Raw genomic sequence first — 23,506 nt, 5'->3', positions numbered from 1 at the left:
GCACCATCACTCATGAAGATTAATGGGTACCATAGCAACCCAATAAACCTAATTGACTTGTTTTGCGTGTTGGAAGATTTCTGTTGACACCAGCAAATGTTGTAAATGTTTTCCATTAGGACTTCACCATGGAAAGATACGATATTCCAAAACATGTGTAATCAGCTTTTGAGAGTTGTTTATTAACTGCTGTCTCAAGTATTTAAAATTATGGTTCTTTATGAAAAACAGCTGCAGGCAAGAATTCATCTATTTTCTTCAAACTTGTAGAATTGAACAAAATGTTATCTTATTTAGTTGGAAACCACAAACCCCAGAGAGGCTAACTGACTAGTGATCCGTAACAGTGTTTTTTTTTTTTTTTTATGACTAAATTTTCAAAGCTAACACTTAATTGATATTTTCATCCAAAGAAAAAAATAGTAACGTCTATTTTCTCAGTAATCCTGAAGCAAAGTGATGTGACATTTGTTTTGACCTTTACCAGCGTCGCGGCGCCTGCTCGGAGCTGGACGCTCCTTATGGCCCTCATGGGTAAAACAACACCAGCTAGAGCCAGTGACAGCCACAGAGCCTGAAGAAAGCAGTTTACCAACCATAATATCATAACAGGCCAGCCTTGTTATGCCTGTAATGTTCATGATACGATGCTGTAGACTTTCTTGTAACGAGATGGAGGCATGTTACAACAATTAATATAGATGTTAATTTAGTAATGTTTAGTAATGTTTTTAATATTTGCAGTATTGATGCAAATTGATACCTCTCTCTGTGTTCTTATTATAATGTCGCATTAGCCTGTACGCTCAATATTGTAACACTGTAACAGTTTCAGTTAACTTGTTATACAATGTTTTAAACAAAAGAGTGTGTGCTGAATGGGATTTCTGTTTTTTCTGTGGTGTCAAATCGGTTATTGAGAATCTTTTACTGGTATCGGTCTACCAAAACTCTGGTACTGTCATATCACTAATCAGAATGTACCATGCTAACCTTGCCTCAGAGTTTTTAAGGCAGCTGATACATAACATGTTTTTTTTTTTTTTTTTTGCTTTATTTGATTTGACAGTAGAGAGAGACAGGAATGGCCTGGGCTCGGATTTTATTTTAACCCAGGCCGCTGCAGTAAGGACTCAGCCTTAATAAGTGGTGCACGCTCTCCCAGGGGGGCTATTGGGATGTCCCATAACATTTTTTTCAAAGGAAGGATTTACAGTAACCTCCTGAGTTAGCAGGCAGTGGTCTTAACATAAAGTAAGTGTTGTGATGGAAAGGCTCTGCGCTACTGGCCACCATCCAACACATTTACATGAGAAGATGCTATTAAGAGCAGGGCCGTGATGCATGCTGAGAGTCTCCTGTTTGAGTGAGCTGATTGAGTCCTCAGGTGCAGACAGAGGATCAGTTCTCCATTTGAAGAGTAGCATATGATTCAGTCGAGAATTAAAAGTGTCCTCATTCTTTCTTTCTTTCTTTCTTTCATATTTTTTTTCCAGCTGTTTCGACGTGTGGCGGCTGCTCTTCCGGGGATGGAAAGTATGCAAGAAACAAGCAAAGAGGGGAGTATCCTTTGACCGACAGGCAGACACACTGTCATATGATGAAAAACCAACTTGATAATAAAAAAACAGTCCCATCTTTTTTTTTCTTTAGTAATAACACGGAAGCAGACTGAGCAGGGCGAAGACTATGCTTCAACCTCATTTCAGTCCTGCTGTGATCGCATATTTCTCTCTTCCTCTCTTTGCAGGAATATTGGATTTAAACAGGTCAGGTGCTTGTCCAATTAAACAAGTTTTTCAGCATGCCACTCCTGCTAACTGTGTTTCAGAGCTGAAGCCTGACAAGCGCTGAGTGAGAGGTTATAGCTGGCAGGCTATGCAGTTCTTTCTATGGTGGCGAGGCAGGCCTTGGATGTTTAATTTAATGCAGTGAAAGGAAATGTCCACCTTCAGTCATCAGTCATCAAGCCACAGAGGCATAGCGCTCTGCTAACTGGCACCTCATATCTGCTGGTGTCACTTGAGCGAGTCACAGTCTTACCTGTGGAGGTTTTATCAGCGGCTGCAGCTTCTCCTTTTTCCTTGTGTTCATTCTTATAAAACAACCACATAAATAACAATGTCTTTTCGCCTTTGCTTTGGAAGTCGTGTTTAATACAGCAAAACAATGCGTATTAGCCTACAATGAAACGCGTAACTGTGGAGCATAGCTTTTATTCTTCTGTGATCTACAAGCACAGAAGGTTCTTATTGTGATACCTGCATGTATCTAGGCAGCTGCTCTGCAATAAGCTTCTGTGATATAATTTCACTATCTTTCCTTTAGAGACTTTTTTTGTTTGATGATAAAGGAGACTTAATACAGCAGGCTAGACTTGTGCACAGATATTTCAGTCATAATGTCATTTTGTGTGAAGTAGTTCACTGTTTGATTTTTATATCTGCAAATATATCAGGCACGGCAAGCAATAAGACAGCATTTGTGACTTTTGGATTCTTTTTGTGACCAAGATAGAGCAGTTTTATTAAGTATGCCTTCTGTGGAACAACATGGCATCTTTTCTCTCTCAGCATTTCAGTGAGACTCCCTTTTTTGACAAATTACCAAATCATCCTCTTTAAATAGGTATTTCACACATAATACATTTGCACTTCCATTTTATCCCACCATTGGAATAAGATGATTCTGAAAGAAAGGTTTTTACTATAGATGGTTAGATATTTGACTGTTTTGTCATGAAATTTTAGATTTCTTTATCTACCATACTAAGGATACAAAATGACTTATTTAAAATCTTTTCTTTACTGCAAGGCTTTTTTCATTTTTTCATTTTCAGCATTTCACTGAGTCCTATTTAACCTCTCTCATCCTCTAAATGACAACACTTGGTACTGGATACTGGACTAATTTACTCTTATTAACTCTCAAACAAAATGAAGACTAAATATTTTCTAGATCATATGTATAAATCAGCTGTGTTTAATGTTGTCACTGATTGCTCCGCTGACAGCGCCAGTCTTTCATATTCCTTTCAGCATACAAAATAGGGTGCCATCTCTATGGTAACTGTGGGTGATTTATGAAATTGCCTTTGATTTGAATGCGTGCATATATCGCTGTCATTATTCCTTCCATGTGAAGCTGTCTGACAAGGTGTCCTGATCAGCACTGTGGCATTCACCTGCTGCATTTATACTTCAGCATTTTCAAAGCACAAAGCAGATTTGGACCTTGGGATAGTTTGCGAATGCCTGCATCTAATCTTCCCTGTGCACTTATAAACCACCAATCATTGTTTACTGGGCTAGTTGTCCAGCGTTTGCTAAGTGCGTTGCCTCATATTACACTCAATAATCCAGCAAGGCTCTGAGCTGTTCACGTCACCCTTTTGTTTTTATTGCAGTCAGCTAATTATCCTGGGCGTAACACATAACTCACGTTCAGCCAATTAGCTTTATCTCCCTTCTTGTCTTTTACCCATGTTTTAATGAGGCGTAATAGGCATGGGAGTAAGCTGTATGAGGAGGAGAGAAGGGATGAGGATGTAGTTAAGGTTTATGACAGTTTATAAGGGTGATGGATGGCAGGTGATGACAATTTCTCAGGATCTCTGTGCCTCTGCCGACATCGTCAGTTAATGGAGCAGCTCCTCTGTTGATATTGCATCCTGCACAATATCGACTGCACTGGGAGAGGGACAAAATCCAGTCCATGCTGCTTAGATGTAAGTGCACAGCCTGAGAGGGCCTGCAGAAAAAAAGTATCATTTAAATCGGTATCAAGCATGACGCCATGGAATATTAACGTTCTTGCTCAAGTTAAATAACATTGCATAGATATAAATTGGCAGACATTTGAAGGCAAAAAGTGGGTGACATATAATGTGTAGACAGACAAAATTTTCAATATGGCACATGCAGAAAACAGCTATGTTTCTATCAATTCAAGTTCCTCTGGTTTATGTCAGAGCATGAATCCCTCGGTGATGATTGGATTAGAGGTTGAATTTTCAGTAGATATTTTCACAATATTCACTGTATGCTATCTGTTCCCAGTAATTGCCTGTTTCAGATGGGTGATGGGTGGGTCACACTGATTTATAGTGGATATCAAGGCCTGTGGGGCACAGTCTTCTGCTTTTTCTCTGTAGAACAATTTCCTACCTAGTCACAGCATATTATCTCCAATGCAGTTGTGAAGATAGGGAGAGTAAAGAGGGTGCCAGACTCAGATCAAGTGGAAGGGTCATTCATGTTGATAACAGAATGAGGAGAGGGAAAAAAACACTCAGCAGACTCATGTATTTCCCAACGCAGAAAAAGCACCAGGTAGCAGACATGGCATGCCACGCCTTGATTGTGTTTACAAATTAATGAGATTTTTTTTCTAGGTTTTCTTTGTTCAGGCGGCAACAACCCATCTATTATGAAACACATCATGTCTGTCCCATTTACGCCACTGTCAAGGCAAGACTATATAGCCTAGATATTGTCGACTCTTAAGTGAGACTGATGTCCTGTCACTGGTAGTATGTTAGGTGTGTTCCTGCAGTGTCCAGCATGCATCACTCCAACCTGCTCTCAATCGGACCCCATAGATATGCCCTGTTTCCCAAAAAGAAGTTCAGGTTAACTGACTTTTCTGAAATTGGGAAATCCATGTCCAGGTTTGTACAAATGTGTGTGTTGCATGTGGTTTACAGAGGTCAGGTCATATGAATGTGAGGTATTTAAATACAAATTTTTCAAAGAGCTGTCTCAACACTATTTGGAGCAGTCAGCTTGTGAACGTACCTAGCACACCTTTAAGCTATCCATCAAATGTTTAACAGCTATTACAAGCTTTTAACCTCATACGCTATTCTGGCGTGCCCCTACAATATGAGAAGAATGACATTTTTCAGCACTCACTGGTGGTAGGGAGTAAGTGGATCCATTTCTCACTGTCCAGAGGGCAGGTCTTCCTGTCCCACACTGGTCACCTACACATACAGGGATCAGGAGCCAGCTCGTTTGGTTTGGTAATATTACGTGCTGTGACAGGGTTTCCATATTCCCTTTCCTATGGGAATGCTCAAGCATATGTAGTATTCAGACTGCCCTTCAAATGACACCAGTAAATCATAATAACATGGCAGCATAAAGAAAGAAAAACATGCACACACACACCTCAGCTGCAGCATTTGACAGTTTGCTCCAGCCCCAGTGCCAGAGCCCCATTGTAGGATGATCACACTGTCCATATTCTCACATATTAAAATGTAGCCCACAGTGTTTGTTGGGCCCAGAGCTGCATTCATAATATTAATCAGAAAAATGAATGTGTCTGCTGCCAGGCTGCCACATTCATTGAATGGTATATAAAAGCGTTTGCAAGCACTCAATCATGAATCACATCTTATCTCTAGAAGACACAGGAAGTGAACGCTACGTTCTCACAGCGTCAGTCAACAAAATGTGACTGAATAATCAGAATGCTGTGAAGAAGGACCTTATGTGCATCATGAAAAGAAAGACTGAAAACATGTAAGATGATCCACTAGCAGTCCTAGCGCTATTAGCCAACGTCCATTCTTAGTTTGGTATTATTCCACTAAGACTAGAGGAAACAGTTGTCTTTTGAGTTGACAGAGTTGAAACATTTTGTATGTCCATGATGTCAGCTAAGCAAAGGCAGGACATTTTCTCCTAGTTTGCAAGTCAACATTGACTGCCCACTCCACAGTATCCTTTCTCCCCCCTGATAGGTTGCCAGGCTCCAAAATGTTCAAAGTCATAATACATTAATTTAAATGAGTTTCATCCTGGGTTTCATTGATTAATTGCATAGATATTCAGGATTTAAGAGTTTTTATTTGTCACATACACTGTAATACTTGTACAACATGCAGTGAAATGTGATTTCTGGTTGGTTTCCAGAATGTGCTAGCAAAAATAAATACTAAAGATAGAAATATACAAGATACAATGTAAAAGATAAAGATAAAAGTAGAAAAGATGTAGAACAATATTTGTTGCAGACTCACATAGTAGTTGTCTTGATTATTTTAACAGTCAATTGGAGATTTATAGAAATAAATTCATAGGAAATAGCACCATCCAGTGGCAGAAAGGCCACACTGCAACGCCCCTTTTTAAATACGGGGCTTTACCTGTGGGGGCACTGTTCTGGAAACAGCTGATCTCAGGGCTGACGCTGTCTCAGCACATTATTTGGCATGCAGTTAATCCTCTGCAGTATTTGTGTATGGGAAATAAGTTCATTCAGCTAGATTACATTACAACAGCTTCTTGCTCCACATGCTTCCTTAACATTTTTCTCCAGTGATTGACATCAAGTTGGACAAACCACAGGAGCCCCCAACTACTGAAGGCGGCTGCTCCTGTTAATGGTCAATACCACACTGGAAAACATCATTTACACCACATGCTTCTTATGTTGCTTCCCATTGGTTAACCTACGGTTGAGTTTGCACCTTGAAAATTGGCCTCTTTACTTGATTATCAGTGATTGGTTGGAACTAGCAATACATGAATTTGGTTATAAAGTAGTGTAGCCTACTTTGTTGATGAAACTGCCAAAAAGTCTTAAAATTTGCACACATACACAAAAAAAGAGAGATCAACATGTGAAAAAGGTCCCCAGTTTGCATATGTGTATACTTTTTTAAGGAAAATGTTTCCACATTTTCTTTTGTATTTTTGTATATTCAGGGAAATCTCTCTGGAAAGTTTTTTGTTTGTTTGTTTGTTTGTTTGTTTGTGTAAATGCCGATAACCAAGTTCTGTATTTGAGAGCTGGATTGAAACTGACAGTCTTAGAGGTTACAGGACAGACTGAAAAGTAACATCTGAGTATCTAATGCATGCATAGTTTTTGAGCATAGGTACTGTCTACCAGTGTACACAAGTTTGAATATATAAATGCTAATATTACACCAGTGACTTAATGCACTCTGATAATGACTAGTCAAAAGTCCATTGTTTATGAATACTGTTGAACTGGATTTGTATACTTGACTTTAGAATATCTTTTGTCATGTGTGTGTAAATGTATGCTTTCTGTATAGGCAACGTTAGAATGCAGTCATAGAGGGCCACTGCCAAGTCGTGTCATTCTAGAAACTCATGTTCTTGCCACATTACTGACAGACCTTTGTCACCATTTAGGTTATCATTTGTTTGCAGTATGTCATAGGCTTCCCCACTCACATTTATGTGACATCTGCTGTTGCATTGTGTGATGTCTTAGTAGCTGTGATTATGATAGTCCGCATACAACATGTGAGCAGTGGACAGTGGGACTCTGCCTGGAGAGTCAAAGCCCTTGCCTTGCCTCACAGGGGAACACAAAGTTCCTTGTGTGGTGATCTGTATACTGTAATTTATGTTCTGTGAAAATCAGACCTTCACATTTTGAAGATCAGCGCACCATTTAAACCTGGTGATCTTGATGTTCATAGCTGTTCATTGAAGTTTCATTCCTGTCAAACAAAGAAAAGACTAATTTGCACATGTAGACCTTTCAGGTTAATATGAAGTTATGAAAAGCTTCATTGTAAATATACAGTCACATATATCAAGTTCAGTTGTCATACAAACTGTCACGTGATGTGTCCCCACTAAGATGAGGTTTACTTTGCTGCTTGTGTTAAAATTGTTACTACTACTAAAGTTGGCATTATGCAATGTTGCAATGTTGTTTAAACTGAATCTGGTCTTATTTTTAGAGCCAGGTATCTTAATGTACTGGTAATAAGGACAACCAGTGTTGAGAACACTACTATGATTTGAATCGTCTTTGAAGTGATATCTTACTGCACTTTTTAAGAACATGTTTTAGAATTAGAGTGAAAAGTGTAAGTCTTACAAACACGGTAAAATTACCATTATCTCCATAATATTTGGAGTACTGTGTGTTGGACGTTAGTGTAGAATAAAACATTTATGAATTCTTCACACATTTCCAAAAGAGGAGCACTCTTGTGAATACTAGTGAACCTTTCTAACCCATGTAATGAGCCAAATAGTAAGAGGCTGAGTTGGATCCAACACCACAGGAGATCTTAGCTGGAACACACACTCTTTTGGTGGTTTGGGAATGACAAAGACTGGTTGAATTGCAGACGCTGAATTATAGAGCAACCCCCTTGAGGTGAACAATTGACGGTATTTAATTGATTTTTGTTTTGCCACTAAATATTAATACCAATGCTCCTTGACAACTGTTTGATGTTATGTGAAGAAAGATCTGGAGATGACTTTTAAAAGAGGCTGCTTTAGATTAATATTAGCAAGGCGTTTGTTTGCAGACAGCCTAGGTTGAATGTCCCACCGAAATTCTCAAAAATTGAATGGGCAAAAGAGTTGCAGAGGCACATGACTATTCATGTTTGGGCACCAGATGAACTACAAAACGTGAACTGCCATATTTAGTGTACCTACGAACGCCTGCTCATATGTACCAAAACAAACAGGTGTATCATTGTGTATCAGAGCTCTGTATTGCTGCCTCATCTTTGTCTCTTCTGTTTCTGTGCAGAGTTATTTATTATCCTGAAACAGGAATGTATTGCTCTCACTATTGACCACAGAGCCTTGTAAGAAGAACACTTTTGGGGGGAGGGCAAGGTAATGGGTATTTATTTTTAATTACGGACAAAATGATTGATCAGTTGCTATATAAACTTGTTTGTATTTGTACTTGTTTGCAAAGCCCCTTATATGAGAATTGAATTCACCCTTGTTTCCCACAAGAATAGGACCACTGTAACATTTCTGTGAATGGACCAATGTTTCAGTGATGCAGCAACAAATGTCTTTGCGTGTTGGGGTCTACGTTTGAGGGGGGAGGCCACGGCCATTCCTTGAGAGTGTGTATGTTCTGTCACAGCTCTGCACAGCAGACCTGATTAATTCAGAGCTGGCTCTCCATTCACACTGTATAGAGATCAAGCATGTCTCTCCAAATGATCAATAAAGATGTCTTATTACCAAAGTCATGCAGAGTTTTTTTATTCTGTGACTTTTATAAAAGGCTTTCCTCTTCAGCTACATGTGTGGAGTGAGGATTTGTGCTCAGTCTTTGGGGTGCACCATGATAAATGCAGAAACATTACACTGACCCGTCAAATTTAAGATGCCCTAAAAACATAGTGAAACCAAGTGAAATTTCTCGTTATTTTCTCCGTTTTAGTGTTTTCACATAGCATAACAACTTGATGAAGAATGTAACTAGATGAGGTTCACCACATGTCATGCATTAAGATATGGTTGGATCAACTGCCTCAGAGACAAAAGACTTGAAGGAAGGAGCGAGGACTGGAGCACACTACCCAACGTGTATACCTTTATGGTGTGTTGAAATGTTACTCTGGAATTTGCTTGCACAATAAAAGCTCCAGTCCTCCCTCTTTCCTTGACAAAAAAATTCTTTTTGGCCTGAAAATAAAAAACAATCTGGTAAAATCACCCTTGTCAATGTTAAAAAGTGAAATGACACCTAGCCAAGAAGAAATGATCATTTCTTTACTTTTGCATTGTGATTCTGTACATTCTGTACGTTGAAGCAATAGTCCATCAGTGTTAAACAAGGCTTTGTACATGTGTGGGCATGCATGTCCTGACACACTGAGCTGTTTTATAGTTTGACACAACAAATCTTCATGTAAGATAGAGTTTCCACCAGTGATTACAGGTGATGTTTCATCATACATGTGTGCCATCATATTTCCCTTCAGGTCTGTTGTGCTTCAAATCTGGAATACAACGAGGTGAGCTATGGAACAGTTTAAAGACATGCAGGTGGGTTAGACATTGGGATTCCTGGGAACAAAATAGCCACACATACATTTCTACATACCTGTAGTACCATGGGAACTCAAGTTTTCAAGTCACTGGAACAGGCATACTCAAAGTAATATGCAGATGCTTAGAGAAATGGGCAACGTGGCAGGAAGTGAGTTGTGTAATTGTTCTGCTATGTAGGCTCCCCACCAGAACTCTGCTTTCAAAAACATGTTTGTGGCCCCTGATCTGATAATTGCCACACAGGCTTTGACACAATCTGACCAGAACAGCCTGGATTGGGAGTTTTTCCCTGCTCTGCTCCACCCTTATTCCCATGATTGGCACTGCCAGGGCTATCCTGGGCTTTAGTAAATAGACTGAGAATTGGAGAATCGTATTATGCAATTTGTACAACTGTCTTTAGCTCTTTGTGGGTTTTTTTGCCTTCATGTTGTATTCCAGGTTGTAGCTTTGACAGGCAGTGTTGTTGATGCCAGTTCATTCAGAACTTAGATGTTGCTCCATCCATGGATAGCATTATGGAGAAAGAGGTGAGGTTGGGCATAACTTACTGGAGTCCAAATGGTATTAGAAGGCAAAATCACACACCATGTATCAAAATATGACTAAGTGTATCCTGCTCTCCGTATTTCACAGGCATGCAGTTCAAAAAGCCTCTTATAGCCTGTTGGCCACCAAACCAGCATGACAAGAAACCAATTTCTTGCTTCATTCAGCGTGTCTGTAAATAACAGCCAAATAGAGCAATGCCCTTACTAGTGACCTTGTTTTGAGATTCCGTTATTTTATCCAACATATGGCTACTTTCTGTTCCTCTTTGAATGGTAAGCACGACTGTGCCAGCATATGTGCATATTAAATGGTTGAGGATTTAAGTACAAAATGGCTGTGTAAATTTGAACTGATCTGTGCCTATAAGGTAACACAAAAGGAGAAAGTCTATTTCCATATTATGATGACCTGATACTTTATTCTAATAACCTCTTACATGGATTACTGTCCAGATGCTCCATGAATAGAGTTCATAATCCATTTTCATGGATGGATAAGTCTATTGTGACATATTATTGTTCTTTATCATGTCCAGAGAAGTAATATTCACCACATTACAGTATTCAGAAATCTTCAACTGACATCAGTTTTATTTTGTCACTTTAATACTTACTGTGCCATGAATGATGTACAGAAGAAAGTAGAAAATTGTCACATCTTTCCCTATTCAGTTTTTGAGTTAGGTGTCTTTCAGATGACATTGTCATGTCCATATTTTTAAACCATGACAGTTTGACCTTTGGGTTCTGGCCACCATATTATCACCTTAATACTACTCATAATACTAACTACAGTTATTCAAAAAGACAAATAAATACTCACAAATTAATTTTATTGAACCGTCTGTCAACTAGTGAAGTGATCATAAATAAAAAAAAAAACTGGTAATAAAATAAATATTCTATGTTAATCTAAGTATATGTGGAAGGAAACATCGTCAGCAGACCATCTGTCACGAGGGGGGTCGTGACTACTATTGGAGCGTTAGTCCCACTGGGACAGCTGAACCAAATCCCATAGCACCAGCTGGGGGAATTAAGCCTAGAATAAATAATGAGGAGACACAGCAGCATTGGCTGTAAATGCAACAATGCCTTGTCAGGATCATAGAGACAGGGACTTGGTCCTGGCAGTTTCAACTTTCCATACAGGGACTGTTAATACTGTATCCAATGCTCAAACAAAGACGTTTTATCCTGAGAATCAAGGCTTGGCACATAATTGTTGATAAATCCAGGTTTTATATCGATCTCAAAAGGTCTCTTCTGTTGAAAGTCTGCGCCAGGATTTCATCTCCCTTAAAAAAAGAAGGAAAAAAGTATTGGTTGGCATTATATCAAAACATACTATTTTCTTTAACATTTCTTTGTATGTTGTACCATAAAGATTATAAATAAATTCAGCTGCATTACACATTATGTTTTAGACCGCTTCTCACATGCTCACAAACAGGGCATGTGTCCAGGTGGAGAAATGACTTGTTGATAGTTGTGAAACATCAGGAATTAGCCATTCTTTCACAAAGTCAGAACTTACACACTGCCACCAGGCACAATCTTCTCTTGGTGCTGCTTTGTTAGACTGAACTTCCTGAAGAATGCTGGAAATTTGAGCTTTGTTCTGGAGTACCTGGAGGAAAGGCTGAAAATGACAAGACAGTTCATGTGTTAGACAGTTTATTACTGTAAGAGTGCAGCAAGCTGAAGCTCTGCAGTGCCACGCCGCTGGTGGAGCACATCAACACAGCTGCGTCAAAGGCTCAGAGCAGCACTTCGATAAAGCTTCCAATAATTCAAATTCAGTGCAGCTCCTTACACAATGCTTTTTGATACCTTTCTTTATTAAAGGAAAGCACATTTTAATATTTCTAAAAGTCATGCTATCCTCAGGTGCAAATGAGGAATTTTGCCAACATTTCATTACATTTCAACAAAACTTTTTTTTTTAAGTTCATTAAAACATATATTGATACTAATAATAACTGGTACAATGTTAAGTAGTGTTTTTCAGTAACTCAGGCTAGCTGTCTTTTTTTGGAGTATCTGTGTGTGTGTGTGTGTGTGTGTGTGTGTGTGTATGTGTGTGTGTGTGTGCGCGCGCGCACGCATGTTTGCCCTGTTGAACCCACCATTCTGCTTGACATGAGGGTTGTTGTTTAGCTTCAGTGGTCTCATCCTCAGCTTCTTGTTTGAGTGCCTCCTCTGCCTCGGCCTCCATGTCCTCTGGTATCTGGTCCCACAGCCTGCTGTTGACCCACAGTGCTTCCTGCAGGCTGAGGCCACGTCCTATGCAGGTCACCCGACGACACAAAGGGCAGCTCACAGTGAGCAGATCAGTCTTGGCCTGTGACATGGTGTCCAGGCAGGGGTCACAGAAGGTGTGTCTGCAGTGCAGCATCCGGGGGATCCTGTCCAGCCGAGAGTAGGGCAGGTAGCAGACACTACACTCCCTGTCCTCGCACAGGACCATGGCCAGGCCGACCAGGAGCTGAGCAGAGAGTCACGGGTCCAAGACCAAAATAAACCTTTCTGGGTGGGAAATGCACTTAGGAACTAGGTTGACAATCTCAATGAAAAGTCTGAACTTGCACTCTCCAACAACTGGTTATGCCAGTTACAGGGGCTTGGTGACAGTTGACAGTTGTTTCCACTCCCAGGCCTCCACTTTGCTTCTCTCTGTTAATTGAAAAGTGAGTGAAATGGTCATGGCTGTGCACTGAAGGAAAAAAAAAAAACAGCGATCTGGGTCAAATTCTGGAAAATTATCTGTGAATTTAAACAGAATTGTATTGGTCAATCTCCTATACAGGATTATCAACTGAAATAAATTATCTTTGCTAATTAGAATTTTACACCAATAAATCTCAGATGAGATTCACTCTTCTTTTGTTATTTAGACTTCATGAATAATAAGATGTAAATAAATCAGATGAGTCATCTCAATGGTCAACACTGGAAGAGTGTCTAAAAAACTTCTCATTTGCTAAACTTGGAAATGAAACAATGAAAACAAGACTAATAGTCCTGGATGTTATTATGGCATTAAAAGAATCCCCTAATGGCTGATGTTAGACAAGCTGTTAATCTTTCAATTATGCACTCTTCTATCAGAGAGACAGAATACAAAATAATCAACTACAATAACAGAAGAATTTATCTACTGCTCAACATCATGTTAATGGGAATGTATATATAATACTTACATTTTCATGAACTGAATATTCCTCCCAATGACTTGATGTGCCTTTAGACCTCTTTCTAAGTAAATGTTCCAAGAATCACACTGTGGAGAACACACAGAGGAAGAGCCGGCTCGGCTGCCGTCTGTTAGGACTGTCAGCGCGTTGTGGGGGCGGGACAGTTTCATCTAACAACAGAGACAAGTCTCTCTCGCCCAACCCTCACAACAGCTGGGGCAGCAGGGCAGCCGAGACAGTGATAAGCAAAAAGGAGGTGGGGGTGAGAAAGAGTGTGTGAGAAGAGAGAGAGAGAGAGTGTGTGTGTGTGTGTGTGAGCGCGTGAGAAGGGGGGCATTGGGCTTTCTCGCTGGTTTAAACTCTCAGTCTGGCTGGCTGTGGGCTGATTCTCTTTGTTGTGTGTTTGACAGGGGGCAGGTGGAGAGAGGAGTGTGTGTGTGCGTGTGCGTGTGTGTTGGGGAGGCTGAAGGGAAGCAGGGGGGTCAGAAAGTGCAAACAGTGGTATAGCAAACTGACTCCCATGTTCAAACAGGGAACCTCATGATGATGAATGTAGATATGAATCAGTCTGCACTGCCCATGGTTTCTGTTGGTGCAGTGACGCAATGACCTCAGTTTCAGTCTTTTTTGTTTTAACAAGCAGGCAGATAGACAGATAGCCCTTTGATACATTTAGTCTACTGTCTTTTCATACAGATATAGGAGGAGTATTCATTCATCACCTAGTGGATTCGACTTCCAAATGCACTGCTGCGTAAAAATACACCAAAACTGCACTACACACAGAAGATACAAAAGACTGGGCTCGTCCGGGATTTGAACCCGGGACCTCTCGCACCCAAAGCGAGAATCATACCCCTAGACCAACGAGCCACGCTCTGAAAACAACTGTTATTTAAAAATTTCACCATGTTCATATACCGTCTCGACATTTTCATTTATTTCATTATTTTGTATGTTTGCGTGCTGTTAATGACTTAATTGTATGTGTCATAGCTGTCGCTCAGCACGTGTCAGTGGCCCGTGGCGCATTTTTTAAGGCCATAATCTCATGAGTATCTTCATGGCGAGTAACGTTTAACGTGGCTACGTCACCGTAAACACGACCAGGCGGATTTCAGCTAGGAGGGGTACAAATGGGACTTTGTCATATTTTAGACCTTTTTTGCGTGGTTGATTTCTCAATGTCCATGGTACGCCGGAGCGAACCAGAGAGCTCCAGCGGGTGGAAATGCCCTCGCGTGTCCACCACGTAGCCCAGTGCCGTGATATTGGTATTTATAAGACACTTACACTACTCACAAAAAGTTAGGGATATGAAATTTATGTAAAATGTTCACGCTACAGTGATATTATATCATGAAAGTAGGGCATTTAAGTAGAAGCATACACTGGTGATTTCCTCATCTCAAACAGTTTCTTGAAACAAAAGCCAACAACAGTGGTGGATATACCACAACAAAAAATGTCAATGTCTCAATAACTTGTCATGTGCCCTTGAGCATCAATTACAGCTTGACAACGACGTCTCATGCTGTTCACAAGTCGACTTATTGTCTGCTGAGGCATGGCATCCCACTCTTCTTGAAGGGCGGCCCTCAGGACATTGAGGTTCTGGGGTACAGAGCTCCGAGCCTCTACACGGCGACTCAGCTGATCCCATAGGTTTTCTATGGGATGCAGGTCTGGAGAAAGTGCAGGCCACTCCATCTGAGGTACCCCAGTCTCCCACAGCCGTTCCCTAATGATACGACCTTGATGAGCTGGAGCATCAAACACCTGATGTGAATTTTGCCGTTAAACTCCTTGTTAGAGAACAGCAACTTGTGCAAAAAGTACTGAAACATTGAACAGTTGGACATGTGCATTCAAAAGTTTACAGAAGGTCACATTAAGTTCACCTGTAAAGGTTAGAATGCATTTTAGGTTCATCCTGAAATTTCACCCGAAAACAGAATATCCCTAACTTTTTGTGAGTAGTGTATATCCATTTCATTTAGCCAGCGTACAAAAACTGTTCTGCCTGATGACACACGAAAATCGGTTTCTTTCGCAATTCTTTTCCCAATATACTTCATTATCTATATGACACTCGTTTCACCATTGTGCCATTTTACAGTGATCTTCAAGGATTATATCATTCTGCAGCTTCGCAGCATTCGATCAAGACAATCTGGAGTTAAAGTAACGTGCAGTAACGATCACGATAATGTTGGGCTCGTCCGGGATTTGAACCCGGGACCTCTCGCACCCGAAGCGAGAATCATACCCCTAGACCAACGAGCCACGTGCTCAAGCTGTGGTACAACCCGCTTATCAACCCTGCTCCTCTTCGACGCCTCGTTAAACTCAGAGCTAGCTACAACATCCTCAAATCTAACGTTAGCTAGAGCGTTTTTAGTAGCACCTTAGCGACCTAAGCTAATCCGCTAGCAGCTGTTCATAACTGAATGAAACGTCTGCAGCGACTAAATACGTCTATCCTCACTGTGAGATGGACAAGATACTTTATAGACAATAATGGATATTACTCTTGTCTATCATGACAATCTCCTCGGACAACGTTAGCTAACTTTGTCACCAGTCTCCCCCTGGTTTCCCAGTACAGCAACGTAAATGTCGGATTGATTTGTGGTACTCACAGAGTTGGACTATACAGAGAGAGGCGGATGCGTCATTTAGCTCTCGTCAAACATTAATATTGATTATATTCTGTAAGTTAGGCGTGATGAGATGAACCTCCGAAAATGATTTAACTGCTCATGGAAATATACATCATTCATTATATTGCGTGGCAATGAACCAACGGATGTACGTTACCATGACACTGTCTACAGGCAGCATACAGCATTCTGATGAACATTATAGCATGCCGTATCTAAACAAACAATTACCCCTAAACACACTCCCGCTATTTTAATGGAAATATCAAAATGATGTGGCAGCCATCTTAAATTCAACGGAGGAGATTACTACAGAAGAGTAGCTCCAGACAGGAAATCAGATCTATTTGATACAGTTCTATAATGTACTGCTAGTTCAACGACAAACGTAAACACACCGTAACGTCAGCTAGAAACTGGGAAACTACCTATGCTAGCTAGCTACGAAGCTGAAGTATCTTAGAAACTTTGCACATGTGCTGTTGCTGTCCTTTGAACTATGATCAGCACTTACCGCCGATTCAATGGCACAGAAATATTGCAGCTAACTATTAATGTAGTTTTATAGGTGTCATTAGCGACGAGGAAATGTTGCTAGGTTTGGTTAGTTAGCTAGCAGCTAGCTAAGGCAAAGCGTTGCCCACACAGTTATCTAGCAGATAACGAATTGTAACGTTACTCTACTTAACAAAGCTTGGGAAAACTTGTGTAAAAAGTGTCACCCAGTAGATGGAGACTTCTTTGGGATCTCTGCAAAACCTAGACTTAAGGTAATATTAACGGAAGACAAGCAGAGGCTTGAAGGAGTTTCATTAAAGTTAGCTAGTCTGACTCAAGAGTATGAACATAGCTTACTGTGAGATAGTCCACACACTAACTTTAATTAACTTATTAATGACACTGACACATAGTGATCGTGAACTGTTTCTTTTTAACTGATAAGGTTTTGTTATACTAAAGAGCCAGGCCCATGGTTTGTATATTATGTAGCTAATAACTTTTCCTGCAAGAATAATAATTGCTGTTTTCTCTCACTTAACGCTTGCACTGTCAGCTCGGTCCTATCGTCATGTGAGCCAGAACTTCAAGAGCTTATGCGACAGATTGATATTATGATCAGTCGTCATAAGAGTGAGTGGGAAGCTGAGATCCAGGCTCTGGAGCTTCGTCTGAAACATGGTGAAGAAGAACTTGTGTCATCTAGGAACCAAATTGAGCAGAGGGACTTGGAGGTGCAGTAGAAAATCTTTTTTCTCTTTTGTTTCCCAGTGGCAGCAAGTTATGAATGTCGAATACGTTTAAATATCTGATTTTTCACTCTTGCTTCATCCTGAAAGATGCACAGAATCAGCCAGGTTATAGTGCCTCTGATCGACCTCAAAGCCTCTGAGTTTCAGATCTTAAACAGGTAAAGGAGAAGAGACTGATGCAGGTGAACCGGAGTGCAGCGTCTGTCAGGCTTCTCTGTTTGATTGTCAGGTTCTCATCTCCTGTTTGAGTGTGAGCTGAGCTGGGAAGTGGAGATGAGCAAACTCATTCAGTCGTTCAATCAAGCAGACTGATAGAATAGAGTGGAATGGAATAACTAATGAATCACTTTTTAATTTGGGAAAAACTGCACTGACCATGATCAAACCAAGTTTTGGCATGGGGAATTTAACCAAATCGGGGGCAGGAATTGATTGTTTGCTCCTGAGTTTTGAAATAAATTATGAAATGAAGAGAGAACGAAATAGCATCTATTTCCCTGGTGGAATAATGTTTGTTTGTGTAATAGCACAGTTAGGACGATTTTACCATGCATTTTCTGCATGGCAGTACTGTGATTATTTATGTTGTTATGGCGGTGTTTTCCCTACAGTCAAGTTTTAAACAGTACCCTGCTGTCTTTGCTTTATTGACCATAGATTGGATTGCTCAGCAAGCAGCTAGAGGACACCCAGACTGCTAGACAAGAGTTAATTTCCAAGTATGAAGAACAACTTCAGAATGTCCGTGATGAGGTGAGAGAAGCTGTGAATCAGTAAACCAGTTTGTCAGTGAATAAATAATTTACGTAAGCAATTCAGTTTTACATTTTTTCCATAGTGCTTCAATTTGCCCTTGAAGTTAAACAAAATGGGAATCAAACAAACACCCCCAAATGTAGCTTAATTATTTTGTAATTTTACAAACTGAACAGTCTCAAGTTTGGATATCTGAGCTCCAGATGACATTTGAAACATTTGATATGAATCACTGATAAATCCCTCGCCACAACGTATTTGTCATTGTGTTGACTAATATAATTTTCAAGATCACTGAAATCCTTGAGCCTGATACTTCAGTAAATTTAGGAACCCTGTGTGACAGATTTTTAAATAAACATGAACTTGAAACACACAATTTAAAAAGAAAATTTAGTAATTTTTTTGTGGTTAGGCATGCTTGATAACGTTCTGCACACATTTTTTTCTTAAGTTAACTAAATTGAAGAAGAGCTATCAGAAGCTTCAGCGGAAACAGCTCAAGGTGGCCAATGGAGGAACAAATGACAAAGAGAGAGACGATTCAGAGGTGACACGCCTCACTAATACGATTCGGGTATGATAACTTTGATCCAGCTCTCTGTGGTTCTTCACTCTGCCTCAAGTCAATCACACATTGCTCTTTAACGCCATCTACTGGATAAGAGGAGAACAATTATCCTTGCCTTTCTCCTCAGGAATATCACCAGCGTTCCAGTGCATGGGAACAACAGAGAACCCAGTATCAAAAACAGCTGGTGACACTGGAGGCCCAGAGGAAGAGTCTAGCTGATCAGCTTGCACACATGAAAGTAATAACTAAATCAAAATGCTAACCTGAATATGTGATGTTAATCAGAGTCACACAAAAGGGGACACCAAGACGATATGCCAGAATTTGCACCATCGATTTCATGCAAATCATTTGTCATTTGATCTCTGGTCTCAGGAGTCATCCTGGCAGAAGGAGAGGGAGGACAGCAACTGTTACTCAGAGGTGCAGCATCTCCGGATCCAGTTAGAAAAGGCTCAGGGCACCTTGCACTCACAAGAGCTGGAGCTGGAGCGCCTCCGACACCTTCAGGTGAGGCTCAGACAGTCCCAGATTGAACAGCAGGTTAGTGCCATGGTGGGAACCTATGCAGGTTAGAACAGGTGCAAAGAATAGTATAGAATCTGCAGTAGGCTGCAGTTTATGGAGCTGATGCCATTAGGTGTTTTTCTCCGAATCTTGTCTTTGGTATCAGAGTTATGTTAGATCCAGGAATATTCAGTTACAGGCATTTGCATATTTTATAGGTGAATATCACCTTAACAAACTGGCCATGACCTTGTTGACAGCAACAACAGATTTGAAATTATGTTTTGCTACTTAAATAGTTACCACTCCTCCGCAGGTGCTTGCAGAGGAACGGGAGGAGCTCCACGCTACCCTGGAATCCCAGGATGCTTTCTTACAAAGAACTGGCCTTCAGCGCCAAAGGCTTTGTAATGAAGTTGAGAGACTTTGCCAAGTACTGCAAGCCAAAGATCAAGTCATTCGGTGGGTGATTTTTTTTTTCTGTATAATAAAAATTGTATATTGATTTCATTATGACACAGTATAACAATAAAGCCTGAGGGAGCATTTTTACTGTTATACAATGCAAAGCTTATGAACTGTCCGAAAAGTTCACGAAAAGCATACATAAAAACAGAACAAAATAAGAAAGCCTGCGAACTAGCTCCCTGGTTGCCACAAAAAATATATATATAAACCAGTGAAGCATGTCATTGCAGTATTCAGTGGATGTCCCTGTATATGCAGTTCTCTGGAGGATTGTCTGGCAGTGCAGGGCTTCGCTGGTGTGGGAAGCCTCGCACAAGATCTGGAGAGGACTGCAACCAAGCTGCACTCTGCCCAGGCCTTGGAGGTTCATCTCAATACTGAACTAGCACAACTCAAAGAGAGGTGATCTCTGGCCTCTTTATAAGACCACTGTGTAACTATATTCAATTTACAGTATGCTTGACCTTTATGTTTTTATATTTCCGTTGCTGTGAGGATACAGAATGAAAGTGTGCTTATATCCTCAGACTAGAGAAAGTGAGCAGACAGAAAGGCAACCACTCAAAGACAGAGCAAGATCTGAAGAATATTAAAGAGGAACGTGATCGCTCTGTTGCTGAAGTGAAAAGGGTGAGAAAATTGCTCTTACTGGTTGTGTTGCAGGAGCTGCGTTTTTATTCAAACATATCATTATCTTAGTCTTTATCAAATGCTGACATGATTGATGTCTCTAATTTTACTAGTTATCAGCCTACATGCCACAACTGTGAATGCCTTTTTTAGCTCCAGGAAGAACTGCATAGGGCCAAGCAGACCCGTACTGGCGAGGTGGAGGGAATGAGAAAGGAGGTCTCAAAGTTGACCAGTGAGCTGCACCAGCGTGACGTCACCATTGCCAAGCTGAGCAGCTCAGTGTCCAGCACTGAGCGGCAGCTTTGTGGTGAAGTGGAGCAGGCAGAGCGTAAGGCAGCTGAACTGAAGGTAACCAGAGGAAAATATTTGAAATTGGAAAAAAGACAGAGGGAGAATCACTCTAAAATGCTCAAGTCTGGTCTAAAGCTAAATTCCAAAATGAAGAAAACACCAACATATATTTGCCCTAGATATTTGATGACTTTAAGATGCCAGCTTTCAGGTTCAGTGTGCTTTAGCTTTGATTCTCTGGGCCTCTGGAGGTGTTGTGCAGAGATTCAACATTCATATTCCAAGAGCATTTCCATCAGTTAATGTTTTTCTGATTGGGTCAAAAATAGTTTCAGTCAGGTGTTTATTACAATTAAGTTTAGATCTGGTGGTTTAGATCAAGCTGCTGTGTGGCATGGGTGCAGTTGCATATGGTTTACATCATTTGCATGCTCATGAATGCTGTCATTGATCACCTGTGACTCCTGAACAGGAACATTGTAATCCTGGAGGAGGCCAGTTGAGAATAGAGATACTACATCTTGTAGCATATTGGCATTTCCCTTACATCCATGAGTTGATGAAACCTATATCATGCTAGAGCACCTCATTTGCTCAGGTGCTTCTGTTGTGAATGGTGAAGTTATTTTTATTTTTTATTTTTCCTGCTCTACTAAGGTCACTCAGGTGCAGCTGGAGACTCTGAAGATTGAGAACCAACATCTAAATGATCTACTACAGAGACTGGAGTCTCAGTCACCCAAGGTTTGCCCTGTTTTGGCTAGTCTTTACTCTTTAATTAATAGACTGGACCAGACAGGATTTTCTTCTTAAATTGGACTGACTGTGTGTCTCCCGGTCTGACTCATCTCTTTTGGTCTTTTGCTCTGTCAATCACTTTGCTCTCCTCAGAGAGGGGAGTCCGTGCTTGCATCCCTGAGGGAGAGTTATGTGTCATCTCTGAGCAGCCTTGAGCAGGAGAATAGGCAACTAAGGCAGGATCTAGTCGAGATGTATACCCGGCTTGAGGCAAACACCCAGACTTGGTAGGACAAATATGAAAGAGCCATACTCAGTGACACTCTGCACATGATGGGTACAAAGTAAACACTCTCATATACACAAAGAATGAAGTATGTGAGCCCTTACACAGGTTATTGTTTTATCCTGCAGTAATGGAGATACTAGAGATCACAAACACGGGGAAGAGGTGCAGGCCATCAAAGCTAAAATGCAGGGGAACACCACTCGCTCCGAGGGGGAGATCCATAGGCTCCTTAAACAGCTGGGGAGGCTCTCCAATTCCCCTGGACAGCAGCACTGCAGCCAGGCCAAAGACAGCAGCTCTAATTCTCCAGCCTCGTCATCCTCGTCCTCATGCTCCTCAAGCAGTAGGAGTCGACTGCCTAGGACAAACTCGGTGCCTACCGACATTCCTAGTGACTCTGTAGCTGAGGGCCAAAGCTCCAGCTCTGAAGAAGCTTTGAACCTTCTGGCCAGAGAAGACATCGTGCCAAAGGTGAGGGTGGTCACATGCAGCAAGCTCAGTCCTTAACTGGGTATATCAGGATGTTATGCAGTCAGGATAGTTCTGCATTTTTACCAAAGTATCTTACAGTGGTGTGTTTTGTGTGTTCCTCTCTCTCAGGAGCTCAGAACAGCCTCACCTGCAAATGACATGGTCTCTCATTTCTTGGAGGAGGAAGGTTTGCACTCTAAGGAGCTTCTACGAAGACTGGACACCCACATCCAGGGTATGAGAGAGGACAACATCAAAACAGTGCTCAAGTACCTACCGAGTGACTCAGGGCCTGGCTCTGACCAGGCTTCTCCTGTACAGAAAGCTCAGTGACCGATAGCATGAGATATATATGAAAAAAGTGCCTTCAACTGCACTCTAACTGGAGCCTTTTTTGTTTTAGTGTGCTCAGCTACACATTTGAAATCAATATACCAGCCAAGGGACCTCTGAGTTCACCCAGACATTTCTTAGTGTAGGCCAAGTCATATGAGGTTATGCTTATGAAGGATTGTATAGTTTTGTAGTTTTGAGCTGATTTGGTCAGATTGCTGCTGCCAGTGATTTTCTCTTCTCCTGTTTTATAAATATTGAAATTATCTGTAGGCAGAAGATGAAATATGATTTTTCTCCTTTTGGGGGTTTGCAAAAGAGGTCAGTTAACTTGTCGCATAGCTATTGATATGCTAATTGTTCTTCTGCCACAATCAGATGTCCATAATGCCTATCTAATATCTGTCCAATGTTTTTGCCTGTTGCTTCAGAGAACCCTAACTATAAGTAAAGTGTGTTTCCATTACTGGCCGTGCAAAAGATGAGGTAATTGTGGGCTTAAGTTCCCAAGGATGAAGATCTTATTTTAATACAAGCTTTGCGTTAAAGCAGATCTGCACCAGAGAGAAAAAACTTTAGTGAACCAAAGGTGTGATCACCTGTCTGTGACCGGGAGAATCCCACATATGTCCATGTCTATCCAAAGATAACAGCGGGCAGGGATGGACAGAAGTTCAGCTTATAGCTCTCCTCATTTTCCCAGCCACCCACCTCCCCACCTTCCTGCTTCCCTAACAAAGTTTCAATGGAGGAATGTGAGCACCATGCCAATGCCGTCATGAACCTTCCCCTGCGGCCTGCCTCTTGTTCATCATGAGAAAACTTATGGAATGTTAATATCAACCATGTGGGACACTGAACTTCAGAAATGCTGAAAGGCCAGGGGGAAATACTTGTATTTTATTGATTTCTTAATGCAGGACACACTGGTAGAATAATTGTATGGAATAAAGGATAAAAAGTGCCATTTCTC

The 23,506-nt window shown here is 40.9% G+C and overlaps 3 protein-coding genes and 2 non-coding genes across 6 annotated transcripts in view; 2 read left to right on the top strand and 3 right to left on the bottom strand.

Moving 5' to 3' along the window:
• The window catches only part of rab6ba (RAB6B, member RAS oncogene family a), a 63,950-nt gene extending 54,946 nt beyond the window's left edge, over positions 1-9,004 (top strand). For both annotated transcript variants that reach the window (XM_030050122.1, XM_030050123.1), the window contains exons 7-8: positions 1,497-1,563; positions 6,328-9,004. In XM_030050122.1, coding sequence (XP_029905982.1) covers positions 1,497-1,563; positions 6,328-6,392 — 132 coding nt within the window. In that variant the 3' untranslated portion in view covers positions 6,393-9,004. The remainder of the gene's footprint in view (positions 1-1,496; positions 1,564-6,327) is intronic.
• Positions 9,005-11,245: 2,241 nt separating this feature from the next.
• Positions 11,246-13,645, bottom strand: LOC115358149 (RING finger protein 208). The gene is made up of 4 exons (XM_030049999.1): positions 13,567-13,645; positions 12,493-13,039; positions 11,901-12,005; positions 11,246-11,661 (listed from the first exon to the last, which is right to left on the bottom strand). The coding sequence occupies exons 2-4, from the start codon at positions 12,831-12,833 to the stop codon at positions 11,616-11,618; spliced, it is 492 nt and encodes a 163-aa protein (XP_029905859.1). The 5' UTR covers positions 12,834-13,039; positions 13,567-13,645; the 3' UTR covers positions 11,246-11,615.
• Positions 13,646-14,361: 716 nt separating this feature from the next.
• On the bottom strand, positions 14,362-14,433 carry trnap-ugg (transfer RNA proline (anticodon UGG)). Its single transcript has one exon. It is a non-coding gene; the product is annotated as a tRNA-Pro (tRNA).
• A 1,341-nt stretch (positions 14,434-15,774) lies between these two features.
• Positions 15,775-15,846, bottom strand: trnap-cgg (transfer RNA proline (anticodon CGG)). Its single transcript has one exon. It is a non-coding gene; the product is annotated as a tRNA-Pro (tRNA).
• A 427-nt stretch (positions 15,847-16,273) lies between these two features.
• Positions 16,274-23,506, top strand: cep63 (centrosomal protein 63). The gene is made up of 14 exons (XM_030050462.1): positions 16,274-16,993; positions 17,278-17,455; positions 18,131-18,226; positions 18,684-18,806; positions 18,928-19,041; positions 19,179-19,313; positions 19,627-19,772; positions 20,037-20,180; positions 20,306-20,408; positions 20,562-20,759; positions 21,360-21,446; positions 21,594-21,727; positions 21,855-22,200; positions 22,330-23,506. The coding sequence occupies exons 1-14, from the start codon at positions 16,953-16,955 to the stop codon at positions 22,531-22,533; spliced, it is 2,049 nt and encodes a 682-aa protein (XP_029906322.1). The 5' UTR covers positions 16,274-16,952; the 3' UTR covers positions 22,534-23,506.

The sequence above is a fragment of the Myripristis murdjan genome, chromosome 4, assembly GCF_902150065.1.
Source record: "Myripristis murdjan chromosome 4, fMyrMur1.1, whole genome shotgun sequence".
Lineage (NCBI taxonomy): Eukaryota > Metazoa > Chordata > Actinopteri > Holocentriformes > Holocentridae > Myripristis > Myripristis murdjan.
The sequence above is the reverse complement of the archived record's forward strand: the minus strand, read 5'-3'. Positions and strand labels throughout refer to the sequence as shown.